The following is a 21516-nucleotide window of genomic DNA, read 5'->3' on the forward strand; positions in this document are numbered from 1 at the left end:
AAATACATAATAATAATAAATATATATATATAAATGATAAAACTATAGTGACAAAAAGCAGGTTAGTGGTTGCCTGGGGCCATGGGTGAGGAGATACAACTGACAACAAAGAAGAAAGGTCTAACTTTCTGCAGTGATTAAAAAAAAAAAATGATATTTTAATCAAAATATGTATTAATACATATTAATTCAGACCATAAGGATAAAAAACAGTGGTGATAGAAATTAGAATTTATAACATAGATTAAACAGAAATTTATTAAGTAGAACAAAACTACTATAAGAAAAAATAGTAATTAGAACTAAAATGTATGAACAATCTCAGCAAAACACAAGAATGTGAGTGCGTGGGAAAGAAGAGGGTAGAGCTGGAACATTTTAAGGCTTTCATTTGAGAAGAAGGCAAAAGAATAAAGAAAAGTAAATAATTTCAAATATTGAAAAGTTAAATTAATAAAGTCTAAACTCTCTTACGTACATAATGCTTATGGCATTAAATAAAAAGAACACTTTGCTACTGAGTACAACAGAATAACCTATAACACTTTTATTTCTTTAACCTCAAATTCAAATCAAGTTACCACTAAACACCTCCTCTTTCATATTGATTTGGCATTCTCAAATATACATTTACAATTTGATGATAATTGATCCATCCATTACATAATGGAAATGGCACCGAATAATGGGTTATAGTGTTAATGAGGAACCATTGAATATTAACATCGCCAATAAGATAACTCATGCTCTTTCAACCATTCTCCTCTGAAATAATTTTCATTCACTCAAAGCAGAATAAAATTAAGTCTGAAAGGTTGTTTATAAGAGATAGAACTGCAGAAAATAAGCAAACAGGAATGCATTATGAAAAGATTTGTATGTGCATGTGTGTGTCTGTGAAGTTTTATTTTACCTTTAGAGCAGCTGGAATATCTTTAAAGCTCTTTCCAAAATTCTCATCTGCTTGTCGTATGGAGCTACTTTTATCCTGATGAGCCTGGGAAATTTTTCCAGCTTGAATTTTTGCTGTACCTAAAAAATAGCAAATGTACTTGCTATATCACTTCACTCTTAATTTTAAAAAGTTTACTTTATAAATAACACACACTCCTCCACATATATAAATTCCATAAAATAGAGGACAGCTCCTCATTTTGTGAACAAAATTGTACAAATGCATATGTCTGTAATCTGGCAGTCCTAAGAGTTAGTATTCATTATCACTAGGCTACGGAAGTTACAACTAGTCTAAACATTGAAATGAGACCATTTTGCTCCAACCACATATATTTTCTTTTCATGTAAAATCTCTCTTGCTTGGCAAATGAAATATTTACCATTTAGCACCATTTTCCTGTGATTTGTATAATTGCACCAGCAATAATTCTGAGAAAACTCTCAACAGACGAAATTATAAGATGGAATGGCCCACAGTAGAAGGTAATCAATGAGTCTGCCTACTTCTACTCTGCCATCTTTTCTTTTGCTCATTTCCAAAGTTAATCATCCATCCTGTCACAATAACAATGGGAACAACTAAATACTGTCAGCCTGAAGAAAACATTTTTTCAGTTATGGATTTGAACTACAGAATTTTACAGAAGCAAAATCTCAGAGAGAGAAATAGATAATCTTTTCTATTAACCTTTTCTTTCGGTGCAGATGGTCTAGTATTAACATATGGTAAAAAAAATGAGTCTATGGAGCATGACTTTGGTGATAATTGAAAATAACAATTATTTGAATTTTCAACAACACGTAATTAACATGAATGGTTTAAGGCATATTTGCTCTTGACATTAGTGACCAATTGACTACAAAGTAATAGTTTGTAAGATATTGTATCTTGTATATAATATAAGATTCCAGATAGAATATAAGAAACAAATTTACTAAGTACTTAGTAAAGAGTTGAATATGCACACAGTTCTGTTGATTATTAATTGGAAATAAAGAAAAGTCATGAATATTAAGATTGCTATACAGTTTTTAAAAAAATAACTAAATACAGATATTCAAAAGTTTATACATATAGTCAGGCATTTGAAAGTCTATACAACAAATAGGATGAATTATCTAGAGTTCTTATTAATTATACAGAAAGTAACGCCTGGTCTAGAATTAGAGTAAAATTCTCTGATTTGTAAGAAAATGTATTTACCTGGTAAATGTTTTGGGAAGCAAGAAAAAGGTATTATCAAAGACCAAGCAAAGAGCCAAGCCAAAAGAAATCCTATCCACCAAGCTCCCAGCCAGCGTGGATCATCTTTGTTGATACCAGTGCTGTATGATAGGAAAAAAAAAAAAAAGGAAAAGTAAACTCGACCTTACTAATTAAAATTCAGTTATAATAATTCTATATTTTATTTTATATTTTATATTCAAGTACATACAGTGAAATATTATTATAACATCCAAAATTTCAACTGAAGCCACTGTGATGAATAAGATAACAGGTAGCAGGCATAAATTAGAATGAAAAGAATAATGATTCACAAAGTATTTCAAAAATGGTTATATGATATAAAAGCTTAAATTAATTGACAGAAAATATACATATGCCGAGCATTTGAAAACATAGTTAGGATTTTTCAACACTTTTTATCTGACTTTAGCTATATATTTCTCTTCTGCTCTATTAAATTAAATATATCTCATCAGTAAATCATTGATCTGTGTTCAAAGTCCATACACTTTGCTTTAATTATAGGATTCTTTTAAATGTAAAATTTTTCTTAAAATAATGTATTAACAATTTTTAATATCTTTGTATCAATCAGCTCTTTTTAAAAACACACCACCGCTACAACTTATCTAATTCCTCCACCGAGATTAAACTGTTTTTTTCAAAAGCCCAGCTCTCTGCTTCAAAGGCTTCTTTGCATGCCTTTTTATATAGTTTCTGTGTGGTAAGGATCAGCATGAATCCAATCCCCAAAACATGGATATTGATCTAATCCTCACATCCTTCTCGTCAGCCACCCACGTACCTCTCTCTCTCTGACTCTAGCCACCTGAAGCTAGGTCAGGGCTCACACATGACACCTTAACTTTCTGGCCTGCTGGCCACAAATTCAAGGCTAATTTCGTACTACCCCTTCAAAATGCCAGCTGCAAGCATGAGATTCCACGCAATACCCTTACTTTTTGACCTGCTGGCTCTTACTACTCCTTTTGGGTTCAATAATTTGCTAGAAAAACTCACAGAATACGTGGAGGTTATACCATACTTATGATTTATTATAGCCAAAAAGGATATGAAAGAAGAGATGCGTAGGGCAAGGTCTGGGATGGTTCTCGGTATGGAGATTCCATGTCCCAAGGGACATGCTACCCTCCTGAGGGCAAAAGTCCTCACAAGCCAGGAAGCTCTCTGAGCCGCCAAGTTCAGGGCTTTTATTGGCCAGTCCTGCATAATAGGCTAAATCGTGCCTCCTGAGGCTAGTTGATATTGATCTCCCAGGTGAGTCTTTTCTAGACTGGCCAGCCCCTACTCACTAGTGCAAATCCTCAGGTGTGGCCTGGGATCTCAGACCAAATCATTGCAATTACTCCAAGAGTAATTTAAGTAATTTAAACCCTTATTTATGGTTTAAAACTAGGACATTTACCCCTACAGTCTCCAAAAGATTAACCACAGATTAACAGTTCAGTAAACAAATCACATAACTATAACCATATGTTCTCATTCATTGCTCACAGTCATGCAAAGAACTGTGAAGTCATGATTCCTAGTGGTAAAATGAGAAAATATGGCTTCGTCAAAGGTTACTAATGTCTCTATTCAGGGAAAGAAAAAGATAACTCAGTGGTTAAGAGGAGAACCTAGAAGTCAAAAAGATCTATTTGATTCATATCCCAGCCACTTACCAGCTGTGTGTATCATCTACCACAAAGGATAACTGAGAGGATTAGGTAAAATGTTCTTGCTGTTAGGTGCTGACTCATAGCGACCCCATCTACAACTGAATGAAACACTGCCTAGTCCTGTGCCATCCTCATCATTGTTTTTATGTTTGAGCCCATAGTTCCGGCCACTGTGTCAATCCATCCTGTTGTGGGTCTTCCTCTTTTTTGCTGATCCTCTACTTTACCAAGTATGATGTCTTAGTCATCTAGTGTTGCTATAACAGAAATACCACAAGTGGATGGCTTTAACAAAGAGAAATCTATTCTCTCACAGTCTAATAGGTTACAAGTCCAAATTCAGGCTTTCTTTCTCTGTCAGCTCTAGAGGAAGGTCCTTATGATGTTTCAGCCTTCCCTTGGTCTGGGAGCATCTCAGTACAGGAACCTCAGGTCCAAAGGACACACTCTGCTCCCGGCACCGCTTTCTTGGTGGTATGAGGTTCCCATGTGTCTCTGCTCGCTTCTCTCTTTTATATCTCAAAAGAGATTGGCTTAAGACGCTATCCAACCTTGTAGACCTCATCAGTATAACCTCATCATAGTGATAGAGTTTACAACACATAAGGAAATCACATCAGATTACAAAATGGTACATAATCATACAATACTGGGAATCATGACCTACACATTTTTGGGGGGACATAACTCAATCCATGACAATGTCCTTCTCCAGGGACTGGTCCCTCCTGAAAATACCGTGGCTTGGGTCAGGTTCATCTCAGTCCTCAGAGTGACATCTTTGCTTTTTAACACTTTAAAGAGATCTTTTGCAGAAGATTTGCACAATGAAATACATCCTTTGACTTCTTGATTGCTGCTTCCATGGGTGCTGAGTGTGGATTCAAGTCAAATGAAATCCTTGACAACATAAATATTTTCTCCATTTATCGTGATGTCGCTTACTATTATTAAGTAAGATAATGCTTGTAAAATAAAATAGCACACACTGCACATATTGTCTGACACATTATATGGGATCAATAAACAGTGCCCATTATTATTTTTTATTGTTGCAGTTTTGGAAGCTGCACAATTATGACCTCAGTGACACTAATCAGAACTACTATAGAACTTATGCTTAGAATCATAAACCCTTAAAAATCTTCAGGCAATCTTCCAAAAGCAAAATCTACTTAAACATAAGTAATTTTAATTGAATTCTTGTTTTTGAACAATGCATAGTGTCCTGGATGTATGTTTTAAAAATCTCACCAGATAATTCTATAAGCATTCTTATTTATGAATAAACATTTTATATTAAGAGAAGGTTGTGGCATTAATTTATGAAGCATTATAGCCAAAATAGGATAGTATATAAGAATTGTGTGTACTTAGAGTCAATGGAAAAGCCGACCGCAGAACAGACCATCCATTGCTCATATGCAAGTTCAAGCTGAAGATGAAGAAAATTAAAACAATTCCACAAGAGCCAAAGTATGACCTTGTCTACCCCATCTGAATTTGGGGACTATCTCAAGAATAGATTTGAAGCATTGAACACTAATGACAGAAGACCAGATGAGTTGTGGGTTGGCATGAAGGACATCATAAATCAAGAAAGCAAAAGGTCATCAAAAAGACAGGAAAAAAAGAAAAGACCAAAATGGGTGTCAGAAGAGACTCAGAAACTTGCTCTTGAATGTAGAGTAGCTAAAGCAAATGGAAGAGATGATGAAGAGCTGAACAGGAGATTTCAAAGGGCAACTTGAGAAGACAAAGTAAAATATTATAATGAAAAAGCATTGAAATAAAAAGCATTTGATGGTGTGGATCATAAAAAATTATGGATAACATTGCGAAGAATGGGAATTCCAGAACACTTAAGTGTGCTCATGCAGAAACTATACATAGACCAAGAAGCAGTCTTTCGAACAGAGCAAGGAGATACTACGTGATTTAAAATCAGGAAAGGTGTGCATCAGGGTTATATCCTTTCACCATACTTATTCAATATGTATGCTAAGCAAATAATCCAACAAGCTGGACTATATGAGGAACAGGGCATTAGGGTTGGAGGAAGGCTCATTAACAACCTTGCTTGCTGAAAGTGAAGAAAACTTGAAGCACTTACTGAGGAAGATCAAAGACTACAGCCTTCAGAATGGATTACACTTCAACATAAAGACAACAAAAATCCTCACAACTGGACCAATAAGCAACATCATGATAAATGGAGAAAAGATTGAAGTTGTCAAGGATTTCATTTTACCTGGATTCACAATCAACACCCATGGAAGCAGCAATCAAGAAATCAAATGCCATGTTGCATTGGGCAAATCTGCTGCAAAAGACCTCTTTAAAGTGTTAAAAAGCAAAGATGTCACTTTGAGAACTAAGGTGTACTATGGACTGTCAGAAGAACAAACAAGTCTGTCTTGGAAGAAGTACAGTCAGAATACTCCTTAGAAGTGAGGATAGCAAGACTTCATCTCACATATTTTGGACATGTTATTAGGAGGGACCAGTCCCTGGAGAAGGACATCATGTGTAGTAAAGTAGAGGGTCAGTAAAAAAGAGGAAGATTGTCATGGACTGAATTGTGTCCCCCTAAAAATGTAGGTATCAATTTGGCTAGGCCATGATTCCTAGTATTGTGTGGTTGTCCTCCATTTGTGATAGTAATTTTACATTAAAGAGAATTAGGGTAGGATTGTAACACCATCCTTGCCCAGGTAACATCCCTGATCCAATGTAAAGGGAGTTTCCCTGAGGTGTGGCCTGCGCCACCTTTTATCTCTCAAGGGATAAAAGAAAAGGGAAGCAAGCTGAGAGAGGGGACCTCATACCATCAAGAAGGCAGTGCCAGAAGCAGAGCGCATCCTTTGGACCTAGGGTTCCTGTGCAGAGAAGCTCCTAGTCGGGGGGGAAGATTAATGACAGCAAGGACCTTCCTCCAGAGCCAACAGAGAGAGAAAGCCTTCCCCTGGAGCTGACACCCTGAATTTGGACTTGTAATCTACTAGACTGTGAGAAAATAAATTTCTGTTGTTAAAGCCATCCACCTGTGGTATTTCTGTTATAGCAGCACTAGATGACTAAGACAAAGACCCTCAATGAAATGGATGGACACAGTGGCTGGAACAATGGGCTCAAACACAGCAACAATTGTGAGGATGGCACAGGTCTGGGCAGTGTTTCATTCTGTTGCTTGGAGTGGGAACCAACTTGACAGCACCTAACAACAACAACTTATAAGAATTGTGTATATTTAGTTTTGTTTCCTGAAAAAATCCCTCATGCTACACTTGGGAAATACTACAAAAGTGTTAAGTTTATGATGTTAGCATTATTAAAATAACAATAAATTTAAATAAAAGAAAAGTAGACGTTGTCTTGCCTTCGTCCCATAGCAGTGTCAATATATATGGTTAGCAGTTGTCCTCCCAAAACATAGCCAATTGCAGGGCCTAAGATTGACATAGAATAGCCGATTCCTAGAAGAAGAACAAAGAAATTGAATATGGTCACATGTACAAATTTGCCTTGAATGTGTAACAGTAGTGAAGAGGAGAAATAAGTTTATAGTCAGAAAATCTAAATGATTAAAATTATGTAAATATGAAACATAATTTAACTAAAAAATACCATTTAAATTGTATCATTTTTCAAGTCAAGAGGTCTAAAATATTTAACCCAATGTGTAAGCTGTTAGACTGGAATAATAACTGCAATAAATCCAATACTTATGAATCTATGTAAAACTATGTTAACTGGCGGCAGAGGGAAGTCTAGCACACGTGTAAGTGGAGTCTCAAAAGAGATAAGATAATAGGAAAGAAGTTATATTTTAATAAAAAAATTGCAGAGGAAAATTTTCCAAAACAATGAAATATATTAAGCAACATATTCAGAAAGTTATATAAATCCAAACCAGGCTAAATAAAAGGAAATTTGCACCTAGGCACATTATAGTAAAACTGCTGGAAATTAAATACAAAGAGAAAAGTATCTCAAAATCATCTGGAGTTAAGAAAGTGGTGTATATATGTGTATGAGTACACATTACCTTCAAAGATATGAATGACAATTGGCATCATAAAGAGAAACAAAGGAAGTGAAAAGACAATGGAACAATATTTTTAAAGTACTGAAAGAAAATCAATGATCAACTAATAATCTATTCCCAGAGAAAACAGCATCAAGGAAAAGGGTTAAAAAAAATCATTTTTGGATAAACAAAAACCAAGAGAATTCATCACAAGCAGACTGCTCCAGGAAATTAATTCAAGACTGTTCTTCAAGTAGAAAGAAATTAATTCCAGATTGAAGCTCAGAGGTGCAGTAATGAAAGAAGGACATAGATAAAGGTAAATAAGTTGGTAAATATTAATGAATATTTTAAAATAAAACATTAATAATAATTATTTTGTGAATTTAAATAAAGAATTGAAGTATACAAAAACAATTGAGGGAGATAAATAAAGTTAAAGGATTCTAAGGCTCTTGTGATGACCAAGAATATGGTGAAAGTACCAACAAACATTAGAATTTCATAATCAAGTTTTTATATGTGGTAATTAGTAAATGAATAGTAAAAGACTGTGTATCTATGAAGTTAATAGAAGGAGAAATGAAACAATAAAAATTAATTGATCAAAAGAAAGAAAAAAGGGCGAGAAATAAGAACATAGAGCAAATAGGAAGCACATATTAAGATGAAAGATTTAAGCTCAAAATATCAGTAAATAGATTAAAAATTTCAATTAAAAGGAACAGATTGTCAAAGGAAAACATGAAATACAAAGACATAAAGGGCGAGTAGCATGGAAAAGGTTGTTAACCGATTTTTTCTTCTTTCTAATACATAGTGTTATGGATTGAATTGTGTCCTCCTCAAAATATGTGTCAACTTGGCTAGGCCATGATTCCTAGCATTGTGTAGTTGTCCACCATTTTGTCATCTGATGTGATTTTCCTATGCGTTGTAAATCCTACCTCTATGATGTTAATGAGGCAGGATTAGAGGCAGTTATGTTAATAGAGCAGGACTCAGTCTACAAGATTAGGTTGTGTCTTAAACCAATCTCTTTTGAGATATAAAAGAAGAGAGCAGAGAGACAGGAGGACCTCACACTATCAAGACTGAAGAGCCGGGAGGGGAGCTCGTCCTTTGTACCTGAGGCTGTGCTGATAAGCTTCTAGACCAGGGGAAGATTGATGACAAGGACCTTCCCCCAGAACCGACTGAATTCAGACTTCTAACCTCCTAGACTGCAAGAGAGTAAATCTCTCTTCGTTAAAGCCAACCACTTGTTGTATTTCTGTTACAGCAGCACTAAATGACTAAGACAGGTAGCAAATGTTGACTGTTGTTTTCATTTAGCCCATTTTTGCCTTGTTATATAATTTTTTCCACATAGAGGGCTGTGTGCTACCAACAATAATTGCTATTTTATAGGAAATAAAAAACGGAAGAAGATTTGTAAATAAGGAAGTATACACATAAAGCAAGCATAAGAAAGGAAGGGTTTCATTCAACAAAACTATTATCCAATGAAAAATATTGTTTATCTGTAACAAGGAAAGAAGTATATAAACTAAAATAATTAAGAGAAGTGTTCATATGAAACTAAGGGATAGAAATCAAAATTAATTTCCTAGTTTTGTTACTTTTGTTATTTGCCTTTTCTCTCAATAACCACCACTCTACAGATCCCTCCTCTGCAAGAGTTAACAGAGGAGACCTGAGATTCCAATCCTTAAATAAGCCTGCTTGCAACGTTGGCCCTTGGCTGCTCTCTGGGAACTTGGATGTAAGGAGGGTTCCCACCATTCCCTAACTAATGTTGGTGGCTCACTGTCCCCAAACTGCTTGTGTAAACAATGGGATTTTTGCTGAGCACTTGTTTTCCTTCTGGGAGTCTATAACTTTAGTACACATTAGGCAGACGGTATCTGCATGCACAGATCCCAATAAAAACTTTGGGCACTGAGTCTCTAATGAGCATCCTTGGTAGACAACATTTCACATGTGTTGTTACAACTTTTTGCTGGAAGAATTGTGTCTTGTATAACTGTACCAGGAGAGGACTCTTGGAAGCTTGCACCTGTTTTCCCCTGGACTTCATCCCATATGCCTTTTCCCTTTGCTGATTTTTATTTGTATCCTTTTGCTGTAATAAATCATAGTCATGAGTATTATTATATACTGAATCTTGTGAGTCCTCCTAAAGAATTAGCAAACCTGGGAATGGTCTTGAGGATTCCCAACACATGTACTCTGTTTAAATATTAAAAAAAATAAAAAAATTCCACATGTTGGTACGTTACTGAAATAGAAAGATTGTAATTGTCTTCTGAGAAGTATTGACCAGAAAGGAACACCAGAGGGGAAGTCCCCTTGAACTAGAAGGGTGAAAAACATCCACATTAGCTAACTAGAAAAAAAAAAGCATTGTTGAATTTGTAAATTCAGAAGAAATTGTACACATCAGCCAGAACTTGTGAAAAGAATATTCAGAGCTTGTGAAGAGACCAAGGCAAAACAAGTAGAGAAAACAGGCAGAAGTTTATTGGCTTCCACAGAGGTGTTGTGCCCAAGCAGGTTTTGTAGTCTCCCATGGCTGCACTGAACACACTTCTAGTTACTATGGCAATGAGCACCCAAGACCAAGATAATAGAATGATAAAGAGAAAACTTATTTGCAAATAAATTGCTCCATAATTAGAGGTAGGGTCATGAATAGTCTAGTAAGCTCTACCTTGCAGGTACATCAAGGAAGGAATTTAAGAGACACTTATGCTACCAAGAATTAGATAACAAAGGAAAAAACCAAGTCATATATAAAAAGGGCTAACTTGAGAGGAAAACCCATAGTTTCTGGGTGCTACATTATGGTTTATCTTATTGACTCTAATCAAGTCTATGTAGGATGTAATAAGTCATGCAGAATGGCAGAGCTCATTCTCTTTGGAATCTGTGTAACTTAGCCTGGGATTCAAGCAGTCCAGACAGTCTGCTGCTTGAATGGCTCTTTATATCCAGAAAGTAAGTCTGGCATAGCCCAGAGACATAGAGCTGATGACAACAGCATCCAACTGAAGGGCTTGATATACCAGTAAATAACTAAACAAAAATGTTATATTTATATAATGAAAATACCTATGACATTACAACTAACTTTTTAATAAGTGCATGCTATGTTTTGCTTGTAAATTAAACAAATAAATAAGAAAAAACACTATTAAGACATTTATATAGAAAATCATCTTACCTATATAGAGAGAAGATTTGTGTGTGGGCACAGAATCATCAATAAAAGCTGTTCCTAGGGTATAGAGAGGAGTTCCTCCTGTTCCCAGCAACAGTTGTCCCAAGATGAAGACATACAAGTAGTTAGAAAGTGAAGAAGCTGAAGAGGTACAACTGGTGCTATTCCTTGTTGCTAAGCAAGTATCTTTAGGAGAAAAAGAAAAGATTAAAATTGAGAACTTACAGAAATTTAGGTAATAATTTAAATATCCATCTTACAAATTATTCTTGGCAAACACAACTTTATTCCTTCCAATCAGTACACTTTAATTACATTTAAATTATTTAGAAATACAAATATTACTAAAGAAAATTTACAAAATAAAGCATGTCAAAATTTAGACTACAGAGAACAAAACTGAGAAAAATTAAATAAAATTTAAATTAATAACTTTTCAGGAAAACTAATCTCAGCACGTTTGAAACAAGTAGTGCCAAGAAAGTACAGTTTTTTATGTTAAGAACAAGAAAACTAGTCTATTTCTTTCAAAGACATAAACACAATATGACCACCATACCAAGTTTGTCAATCAACACCTTAAACATATTATAAAGTGTACTTAGGTTATTGGACATTTTGGCCAAAATAGTAATTCTCAGTACTCACTACAAAGCAGTATATTTTGAAGTTATGTCTGATTCTCTTTTACAGCTCAAACATTTTATTAAATTTCTTTTTTGGAAGTAATTTCTGAGTCTATATAATATTCTTTGGGATATCATCAAAGGAAAAAATAATTATCTTTTCAGATTTGATCAAAATCTTTTAAAAATCATATCTAAGACAAAGACTGGACATCGTAGTAAATCCCTATTTCCTAAATTCATCTGATAATACTAAAAAACTGAGATGCTAATTGATAATAAGACATCTAGCCCTCTCCCTTTGAATATAGTATAGTAACCAGGAATCTTCATCTTAACAACTACTTTGACTAAGTCTATTTTCATTTCCTTAACAGCAGATCAAGATTTATTGTTTCCTGATGGATAAGTAAAGCACTTAAAGCATTGATCCTGAGATTCTTTAATTTACATATTTTTTATTTCTTGAGATGAAGAAATTAATTTCATGCTTATCAAATTTTCAGAAGTCAATTCTATGCATAGAAATGTGTATTTTTAAATTCCAAAGTTATAATATACTCTCTAATATTGTATATATTTATGCTATGAGAGTTTGATGACTATTTTGGCAGAGAATTTGCATTTTTAACAGGGCTGGGTCTACTTTACTACTTCCCTGGCCATGGCAGGAATTTAAATTTTAATTCCTGGCTTCAATCTTCACTTTTCTTCAGGAAGTAGATTAAAATAATAATCTCTTATGATTACATACATTGTGAAGTTGAACTTACCTACGTATATTTTTTGGTGTACTATTTTTTATTATTTCTTTACTGTTTATAATAGATAAATTACCTATTTTTTATAATAGATAAGTAACTTTTGTGGTAATCTACAGACATTTTGATTATATGAGTATTCCGTATGGTTTTGGTGTTTGTTTTTCTTTTTCAAAGGAAACCATGAGGTTTCAACAGACTTTTTTAAATAAATAAATTTCAAATATCACAGAAGAATATCAAGGGAAAAATAAAGCTCTCCTTTACCTCTGCCTGCTCCGACTTTATGCCCCCCATGTCACTTAGATGGATGTAAACACCTGTTAACAGTTTATTTTGTCATTTTTCAGACATCGTTTTACACACATGTTGCATATCCATTTGTTTCAAGAAGTACAGTCATATTAAGCATACCAATTATATGAAATATAGAAAACAAATGTACGGTGGAAGTAAGCCCATCCTTATTAATAATTAGATTAAATGTAATGGATTAAACTCTCCAATTAAAGAATCAGACATCGGTAGAATGGATTTTTTTTAATGATCCAGCTAGATGCTGTCTACAAAAGCCTCATTTTAGATACATTACCAACTGTTAACAGAGGTGTTTGCCTCCATCTAAATGACATGGGGGGGCATAAAGTTGGGGCAGGCAGAGGTAAAGGAGAGCTTTATTTTTCCCTTGATATTCTTCTATGATATTTGAAAAATTTATTTAAACAAACCTGTTGAAACCTCATGGTTTCCTTTGAAAAACAAACACCAAAACCCTACAGAATACTCGTATAATCAAAATGTCTGTAGATTACCACAAAAGATACTTATCTATTATAGACTCATTTCAACAATATGTTGAAGGTGACAGAATGGGAAAAGATATTCCATGAAAACAGTAGCCAAAAGAGAGCTGCTGTGGCTGTACTAAAATAAACTTTGAAGACTTTAACAGATTTTAAGTCAAAAATTGTTACAACAGACAAGAAGGACATTATATAATGATAAAAGATTCAACTCATCAATAAGGTACAGCAATTATAAACATATATGCACCTAACAGAGCCCCAGCATATATGAAGCAAAAACTGACAGAACTGAAGGGAGAAATAGTACAAAATTGATAGCTGGAGACTTCAACACCCCACTTTGAATAATGGAGAGACAAGGAAATAGAAGATTTGAACAATGCTATAAACCAACGTACATATATGGAACATTCCACCTAACAACAGCAGAATACACGTGCTGACCAAATTCAAGAAAGAAAAGAAAAGAAGGAGAGAAGGAAGGTACAAATGAATAAACGAACAAAGGAATGAAGGAAGGATGAAGATAGAACTAAGCCCATACATATAATACATGAATCAATTTAAGAGAGTGAAACACACCTATTTAAAAGGAGAAGGCACTTCTATAGGATAACAAACAAAATATTAAATACAGACGGTTTGGCATATGGTTCAATAAGCCATAAGAATGATTTATAATTGAAACACTTTACTATAACACAGACTGTTAGCATTTAAATTAATTTTAGAAATCATTTACTCCAATGATACATCACTTTATTTCCCACCATACCACACAGAAAAACCAAAATTTTTTGAGCACTTATGGAGAAGTAGAGCTGAAATTCAAACCAGGTCTATATACGTGCTTTATCATCCTAACCTAGAGAACCTTGATTCAAACCTCACTCCGTGTGTGATAACATTAGAGAGATTACTTTTGTATTCCTAGATTTATATTTTCCCATCTGTATATAGTAATTATACATTCCTTATTGAGTTAGTATAAGAGATAATAACTTTTAGGCATTTGACATCGCACAACTCAGTAAAGCCTCAATAAATTATAATTATTACTATTTATTTTGCAAATGTTAATATAAAAGTTTTTGTTTGTTTTGTTTTGTTAATTAAAAGCTGGTCTAGGACATTTAAAAGAATGTCTGATTTGCAAAAATTTGATTCTATAAAACTTTTTAGTTAAAAAAGATCTACACATCTATTGAGTGCGAAGCACATCTCTACTTAGTATTTTGGAAGATATTTTCATTTTTGAGTATATAATTTTCATTACTCACTAACATTCCTAGACATTCAGAGATGCTATAGGGACTCAAAGAAGACCATCCATCATAAGCAAGTATAAAATAATTCAATAAAAAGCAAAGGTTATAATACAGTTTCATAAAACATATTTACCTGTTTTGTGAATTTTGTGTTATCATTAGCTAAGGAAACTATTCGAACATAGGATTTTGACTTCTTATGGAAAATAAAAAATTTCTACCCAAATACTTTCAACAGTAATTAAAAAGAATGTGCTTTGGTAAAACACCACAAGAGGGAGCTCCTACCTTGTTCATGAACATAGGGCGAGGCACCTTGCCAATAAAATTAACAGTTGTAACTTCAGTTAATAGAGAAATCAGTAGCCAGACCTGCCTTCTAACATCTGCAGGTCCTGAGGCAAAAGGACAAAAGAAAACTCACATTCCACACGCGACAATATTTTAAAGCTGAACTTCAAGCTCAGCCCAGCCCTTATTCCCACTCAGAGACTGCCAGGCAGGAATTTGCCCTCAGGACGTGGAGGCTAAAGAGACAGAGTTTTCCCCCTGGCCTGTCCTGCAGCCAGCAAGCCAAGTAGTAAAAGAATCTGCAGGGGCAGGGGCAGAGGAGGATAGAAGCTGCCATCTTAGATGGGGTTCCACTCTCCCAGCAATACTTTTCTAACAGGATTTCCAAGAGGTTCTATTGGTCTCCCTATAAATATTCACTTATGCCTTCTGAATAAAGGGGAGTAAGGAGGTATAGTATTTTAGGGAATCCAATCAGCCCAGTTACCTATGTCAGTTAATTTGGGGTGGCCAACTTTAAACAAAAGCAGACTCTCTTTCTCCCTTCCCAGAGAGTGGCTGTAATTTTCTTCTTGCCCCATCACTCATCCCCTAGCCACAGCCCAAAGAAAGGAGAAATAGCTACTGCTTTTGTTTAAAGTTGTCCATCCCCTAATCTAACTAGCATCTTCTGGCCTGGGGAGTTTAGCTCATTCCTGTCGCTCTCTCTTATAATCCCTATTCACTTATCTTACTACCAATCTTTTTAAAAACTTTCTTACAAAACTTTGAAGAAGAGATCAAGTTACTTTTTCCCTCTCTCTGTTAATGTCTAACATCTCATAGAACTAGTGCTGTGTAAAACACATTTTTGAAAAATACTGGATTAAACAGTGACAAAGATATCAAGTAAAACAAAATAAAACCACACCCGTTGCCATCTAGTGGATTCCATCAACCCTATAGAGCAGAGTAGAACTGCCCCATAGGGTTTCTAAGGAGCGATTGGCAGATTTGAACTGCTGACCTTTTGGTTAGTAGCCATAGCTCTTAACCACTGCACCACTAGGGCTCCTGCTCCTGTACAGACACTAACTGTAGAGGGTTGAATATAGCCCTGGTGGTTAATATCTACCAGCCACTCCTTAGAAACCCCATGGGGCAGTTCTACTCTGTCCTATAGGGTCACAATGAGTCGGAATCTACTCAACAGCAATGGGTTTTGTTTTGGTTTGAATATAGCTTGGTGGTATCAGTTATCACTTGATGATTCTTACTGCCAAGATTTGGGGTTTTACCTTTCACCTTTTCTCTTACTACATCTCTCCTTTAGGGGGGAACATTCATTGTCCTGATTTCAACTGTGGAGAGACCCGTAATCACAATTTGAACTTCCAACATCTTTTATGCTCTAGAGCTATAGTTCTAACACCAAATTTCTACATCAACTCTTTAAAAGAAAACTTACCATCTTTCTCCCAAAACCATTTCTCTTCCTGATTTTTCTGTATTTATTTATACCATCCATCTTCTAGTCATCAAGTTTACTTTCTCAAAATCATTCAATATTACGTTCCTTGACTATAATGACCACACCATATTCTTTCCCTACTGAAATCATATCCATTGTTCAAACCCAGATCAAATTCCACTTCCCTGAGTACCAAAAGAAAACTCTTCCTTTATTCACTTACCTTTTCTTCATTCACCATCTATAAGCCCAAAAGTTTTAACTGCCTATATGACTCATTGAGTTCTTATTTATCATACCTTACTGATATCCTAACCTCATTTATCTTAATACTACTACTAATAATAATAATAGCAATGTTTATTGAATGATTACCTTATGCAAGGTCTTTCACTGGCATACATTATTTTATCTAATCTCCAGAAAAATCTTATGAAAGCAGTACTATTACTTTCTTCATTTTATAGATGAGTTAAGTAAGGCTTGGAGCCCTGGTGGTGCAGTGGTTAAGAGCTCAGGCTGCTAACAAAAAAGTCGGCAGTTTGAACCCACCAGCTGCTCCTTGGAAAATCTATGGGGCAGTTCTACCCTGTCTTATAGGGTCACTATGAGTTGGAATCAAATTGTTGGCAACGGGTTAAAGTAAGGCTTAGATTAACTTCCCCAAAATCATATTGCTATTACATAGCGGAGCTGAAATTTGAAATTTGAATCTAGGTCTCTAAGACTTAAGAACCTAAGTTTTAACAAATTCACCTCATAGTTAAAGATGACATAAAGTTAATTGGTTACTTAGGTAATTTGGGATATGAATTCAAAACATTTCTGTAAGGGTTTCTGACTATCAAGATAAAATAAAGAAACAAAAAACTTTTGATATAACACCTAACAGCCAATCTCCTTATCTTCCCCAAAGTACAAACTCCTAGCCTGACTGGCCATTAAAACCAGTTGCCATTCAGTCAATTCCAACTCATGGCGATTCCATGTGTGTCAGACTGTGCTCCATGGGGTTATCAATGGCTAATTTTTCAGAAGTAGATCACCAGTTTTTTCTTCTTAGCCTCCTCTGGATGGACTCAAACCTCCAACCCTTCACTTAGCAGTCGAGCATGTTAACCGTTTAGACTGCACTTAATATGTCTATTGGTATATTTAGGAGTCCCTGGGTGGCGAAAAAGGCTAATTGCTCTACCGACCACTAGTCAAAAGGTTGGCGGTTCAAACCCACCCAGAGGCGCCTTGGAAGACAGGCAGGGGAATCTGCTTCCAAAAATGTCTCAGCCTTGAAAACCCTGTGGATCAGTTCTGTTCTGCACACATCTGAGTTGGAATCGACTCCAGAGCAACTAATAACAACAACATGGGTATAATTATACATCAGTTAGAGTTTCAGGACAAAGATAGCACAGACAAAAATGGATAATTGAAATAAAAGAATCTTTTTACATAGGAAAGGTTAAAGGAACAAACAATGAGTGTTACTACCAGTGTTACTACCAAAACCCTGAAAGAGTTTTAGCTGTAGCTGACATCCTCCAAGGGTTATGGCCTCAGGTAGAGATACACAGTTACTTTCAAACCAAGCCCGGAAGGGAGGATGCCTGAGAAATAAAACTACAACCTCTTTCTTAACAATATGCAAACTCCCATTGGCTGGACCCAACTAGAAGCCAGAGGGAAAAATGTCAGGGAGGGTCATAGAGTCCCTGGGGCTTACTCTATTTAAAGCACAAAACAGGGTGAAAAATAGTAGATAATGGATCTAGAGGGACAAACAAGGGATATCCAGCATAGTCTACCTTTTTTGTTTGTTTTGTTATCTTATTATCTACTTTTATCTTTGTCTAGGAAAAAAAAAAAAAACTTAAGGAACCCAGAAAAATGCATCAGTGAATTGAACCTATCATGGGGTTTTCTCTCACCTGAAAACAACATTGAAATACATTGCTATGGAATCAATTCCAGCTCACAGTGACCCTAGAGGACAGAGTAGAACTGCCCCATAGGGTTTCCAAGGAACCGCTGATGGATTTGAACTGCCGACCTTTTGGTTAGCAGCCAAGTTCTTAACCACTGTGCCACCAGGGCTCCAGGAAACCCTATGGGGCAGTTCTACTCTGTCCCGCAGGGTTGCTATGATTTGGAATCAACTGAACAACAACAGGTGTTTTGTTTTGTTTTTATCTTTACAGAAGTAGACTGCCACATCTTTTTCCCATGGAGCAGCTGGTGAGTTCCAATCCCAAACCTTTGATTGGCAGTGAACACTTAACAGCTGCATCACCAGGGCTCCTAAAAATCACCCATAATGTTATAAAAGGAAGCTAAGCTTGGCTCAGAAACACACACTATCCCTCATCAAGGATGGTCTAGCTACCTCTACACCGAAATGCTAGCTACCACCAATGATCTTCATACAAGTTAATGGTGGGGAAAGGAGGGGGATGGGACAATTAAGAAGCTCTATGAGCCCTGGCAGCACAGCAATTAAGAGCTTGGCTGTTAACAAAAGGTCAGCAGTTGAAATCCACCAGCCGCTCCTTGGAAACCCTGTGGGGCAGATCTATTCTCTCCTAAGGGGTTATTGTTATGAGTTGGAATTGACTCGATGGTAACAGGTTTGGCTTCTTGGTTTTATGATCAGTCACTCCTGCCAGTTCAGTTAGCCATAGAGGGAGCTAGACCAGCCTTGACGAGTGATAGTGCACGTTTTTCAGGTAAGCTTAGTTTCCCTTTATATCATCATGAGTGTATTTTATATGAGGCAGTTCACAAGCACCATAGTGGGTGGGGAAACAGACTGAATGGATCATTTACTGAATGGATCAATCATCTTATCTTCCTGATTGAGAGCCTCTTCCACAATGGATGCCCTCAGGTGAACATTTACAAGGGACAAAAATATCTTCATGTTCAGAGCCCATTCCAAGAGGCATTCTTGACATCTCTCAGCTGCACCTCTTCTTACCTTGTAAACAAAACCATTTTTGTTTTTTTCAAGCTCCTGACCGACCAGTTTATCTATTACTATTGTCCATGAGGAAACCCTGGTGGTGTAGTGGTTAAGAGCTACGGCGGCTAACCAAAAGGTTGGCAATTCAAATCCACCAGGCGCTCCTTGGAAACCCCATGGCGCAGTTCTACTCTGTCCTATACGGTTGCTATGAGTGGGGATAGACTTGACAGCAACGGGTTTGGGTTTTTTTGGTTGTACATGAATCAATATAGATCTGTACCTCAGGGCATCTCCCCTTCTATCATATCAAAAGTCAATTTCCATTTGCCTTTTAGGGACATACCTGATTAGGGCAGTCACTGGACAGTAGTCCACTTTCAGGGGCCGGCATATCTTATATACACTCTGCAAGGCTGTACTTCCTCCCCTGTTAACCAGTCACAGGGAACTGTCTGTGAGGTCCTCACAATAAGGACACCTAGGTTTTTGTTGTTAAGGCCATGCTTTCTTATACCGATAAGGATAACCATTCTCCATTTGAAAAGGCGAAAGTAGAAAGGCAGTAAAAGCAAATAATATAGGAGTCTGAGAAACCTGGTGGCACAGTGGTTAAGCATTGGCTGCTAACTGAAAAGTTGGCAGTTAGAACTCAGCAGCCGCCCTGTGGGAGAAAGATGTTGCAGTCTGCTTAAGTAAAGATTACAGCCTAGGAAACCCTCTGTGGCAGTTCTACTTATTAGTATAGGGTCACTATGAGTTGGAATCGACTTAACGGCAACAGGTTTGGTTTTTTCTGAGATGCCTGCTCATGTAGCTGCTTGGAAGCAAACCTACTAGAGCCTAGGCTCCTATTTACCATTTCATTTAACAACGAATGCTACTTAATTCTAATTTTATGATTTGTACAGCAGATAGCACCCAATTCATGATGGGGAATTCAGGTCACAGGACTCTTGGATCTTTATGATCATATGTTTATGGCTGACTTACCAGCATCCGGGAGCAAGACAAGAGCTGCTTTCAAATGGCGAACAGTTATAAGCAGAAGAAAGCATGGCCTTATAAAAAAAACCTAGGGGTCCTCATTGTGATTACCCTATGGAGTCTCGCCAGAAGCTTCCTAAAGTTATGACCATGTTAACATAACAAAAGAAACCCCTTTTTCTAAATAGGGTCATATTTACAGATACAGGGATTAGGATTTCAACACATATTTTGGGGGGACACAATTCAATTCATAATACCTAGTAAGTAAGCTAAAGCAATGTACACAAATGAAGTAGACAATGCCTTTAAAATTTCCAAAAATATACAAAAAGTACACTTTTTTAGTGACGGTTGGGGTAAGGTGCAGAGTGAATAAGGCGTTTTGTAAGTCAAAAAAATGTTGGTGCTGGTAGAAGCAGTGCAAGTAGTGAAAACAAACTCATATCTACAATATGCATCTAACCGGGGAGGATTAATCACAACCAAAATAGATACGTATCTGTGGCCCTGGGGAATATTGGTTGTCCTGGGGATGTTGGGGTCCAGGACCGGCTTCTGCTATTAGTAAATCAGGCAATCAAAAAGGAGCAGAGGTAGCTAGACTAGCCTTGATGGGTGGGGTGGGGTGGGGCGGCATGTTTTTGAGCCAAGCTTAACTTCTTTTTATGCTATCATGGGACCTTTTCACATGGGCGAGTTCCACAACTGCTACAATGACTGAGGAAAGAGCCTAACTGACTATCTTCTGGATGGATTATCTTATTTTCCTGATTGAGAGTCTCTTCCACAATGGATGCCCTCTGTTGATCATTTATGAGGGACAAAAATATCAGCACAGGCCATTGTTGCTGTTGTAGTGTGCCTTCCAGTGGATTCTGACTCACAGTGACCCTATAGGACAGAGTAGAACTGCCTCATAGGGTTTCCTAGGCTGTAATCTTTACGGCCCCCATGCGTCTGTCAGCTGGACGATGAATAAGGAAGACCGAAGAAGAACTGATGCCTTTGAATTGTGATGTTGGTGAAGAATATTGAGTATACCGTGGACTGTTAAAAGAACAAACAAATCTGTCTTGGAAGAAGTACAACTAGAATGCTCCTTAGAAGCAAGGATGGCAAGACTACGTCTCACATACTTTGGACATGTTATCAGGAGGGATCAGTCCCTGGAGAAGGACATCATGCTTAGTAGAGGGTCATCGAAAAAGAGGAAGACTCTCAAGGAGATGGACTGAGACAGTGGCTACA

General features: G+C 36.3%; 1 protein-coding gene across 2 annotated transcripts in view; it reads right to left on the minus strand.

The window, feature by feature from the left end:
* SLCO4C1 (solute carrier organic anion transporter family member 4C1) overlaps positions 1-21516 on the minus strand; it is a 71567-nt gene that overhangs the window by 30395 nt on the left and 19656 nt on the right. For both annotated transcript variants that reach the window (XR_002823833.1, XM_004375051.3), the window contains exons 3-6: positions 11124-11306; positions 7247-7343; positions 2162-2283; positions 914-1032 (exon numbers count right to left, since the gene is read on the minus strand). Coding sequence is in view for 1 of the 2 variants with exons in the window: in XM_004375051.3 (XP_004375108.2) it covers positions 914-1032; positions 2162-2283; positions 7247-7343; positions 11124-11306 (521 nt within the window). In the remaining variant the exon portion in view is untranslated. The remainder of the gene's footprint in view (positions 1-913; positions 1033-2161; positions 2284-7246; positions 7344-11123; positions 11307-21516) is intronic.

The sequence above is a fragment of the Trichechus manatus genome, unplaced genomic scaffold (genome assembly GCF_000243295.1).
Source record: "Trichechus manatus latirostris isolate Lorelei unplaced genomic scaffold, TriManLat1.0 scaffold00032, whole genome shotgun sequence".
NCBI classification, from domain to species: domain Eukaryota; kingdom Metazoa; phylum Chordata; class Mammalia; order Sirenia; family Trichechidae; genus Trichechus; species Trichechus manatus.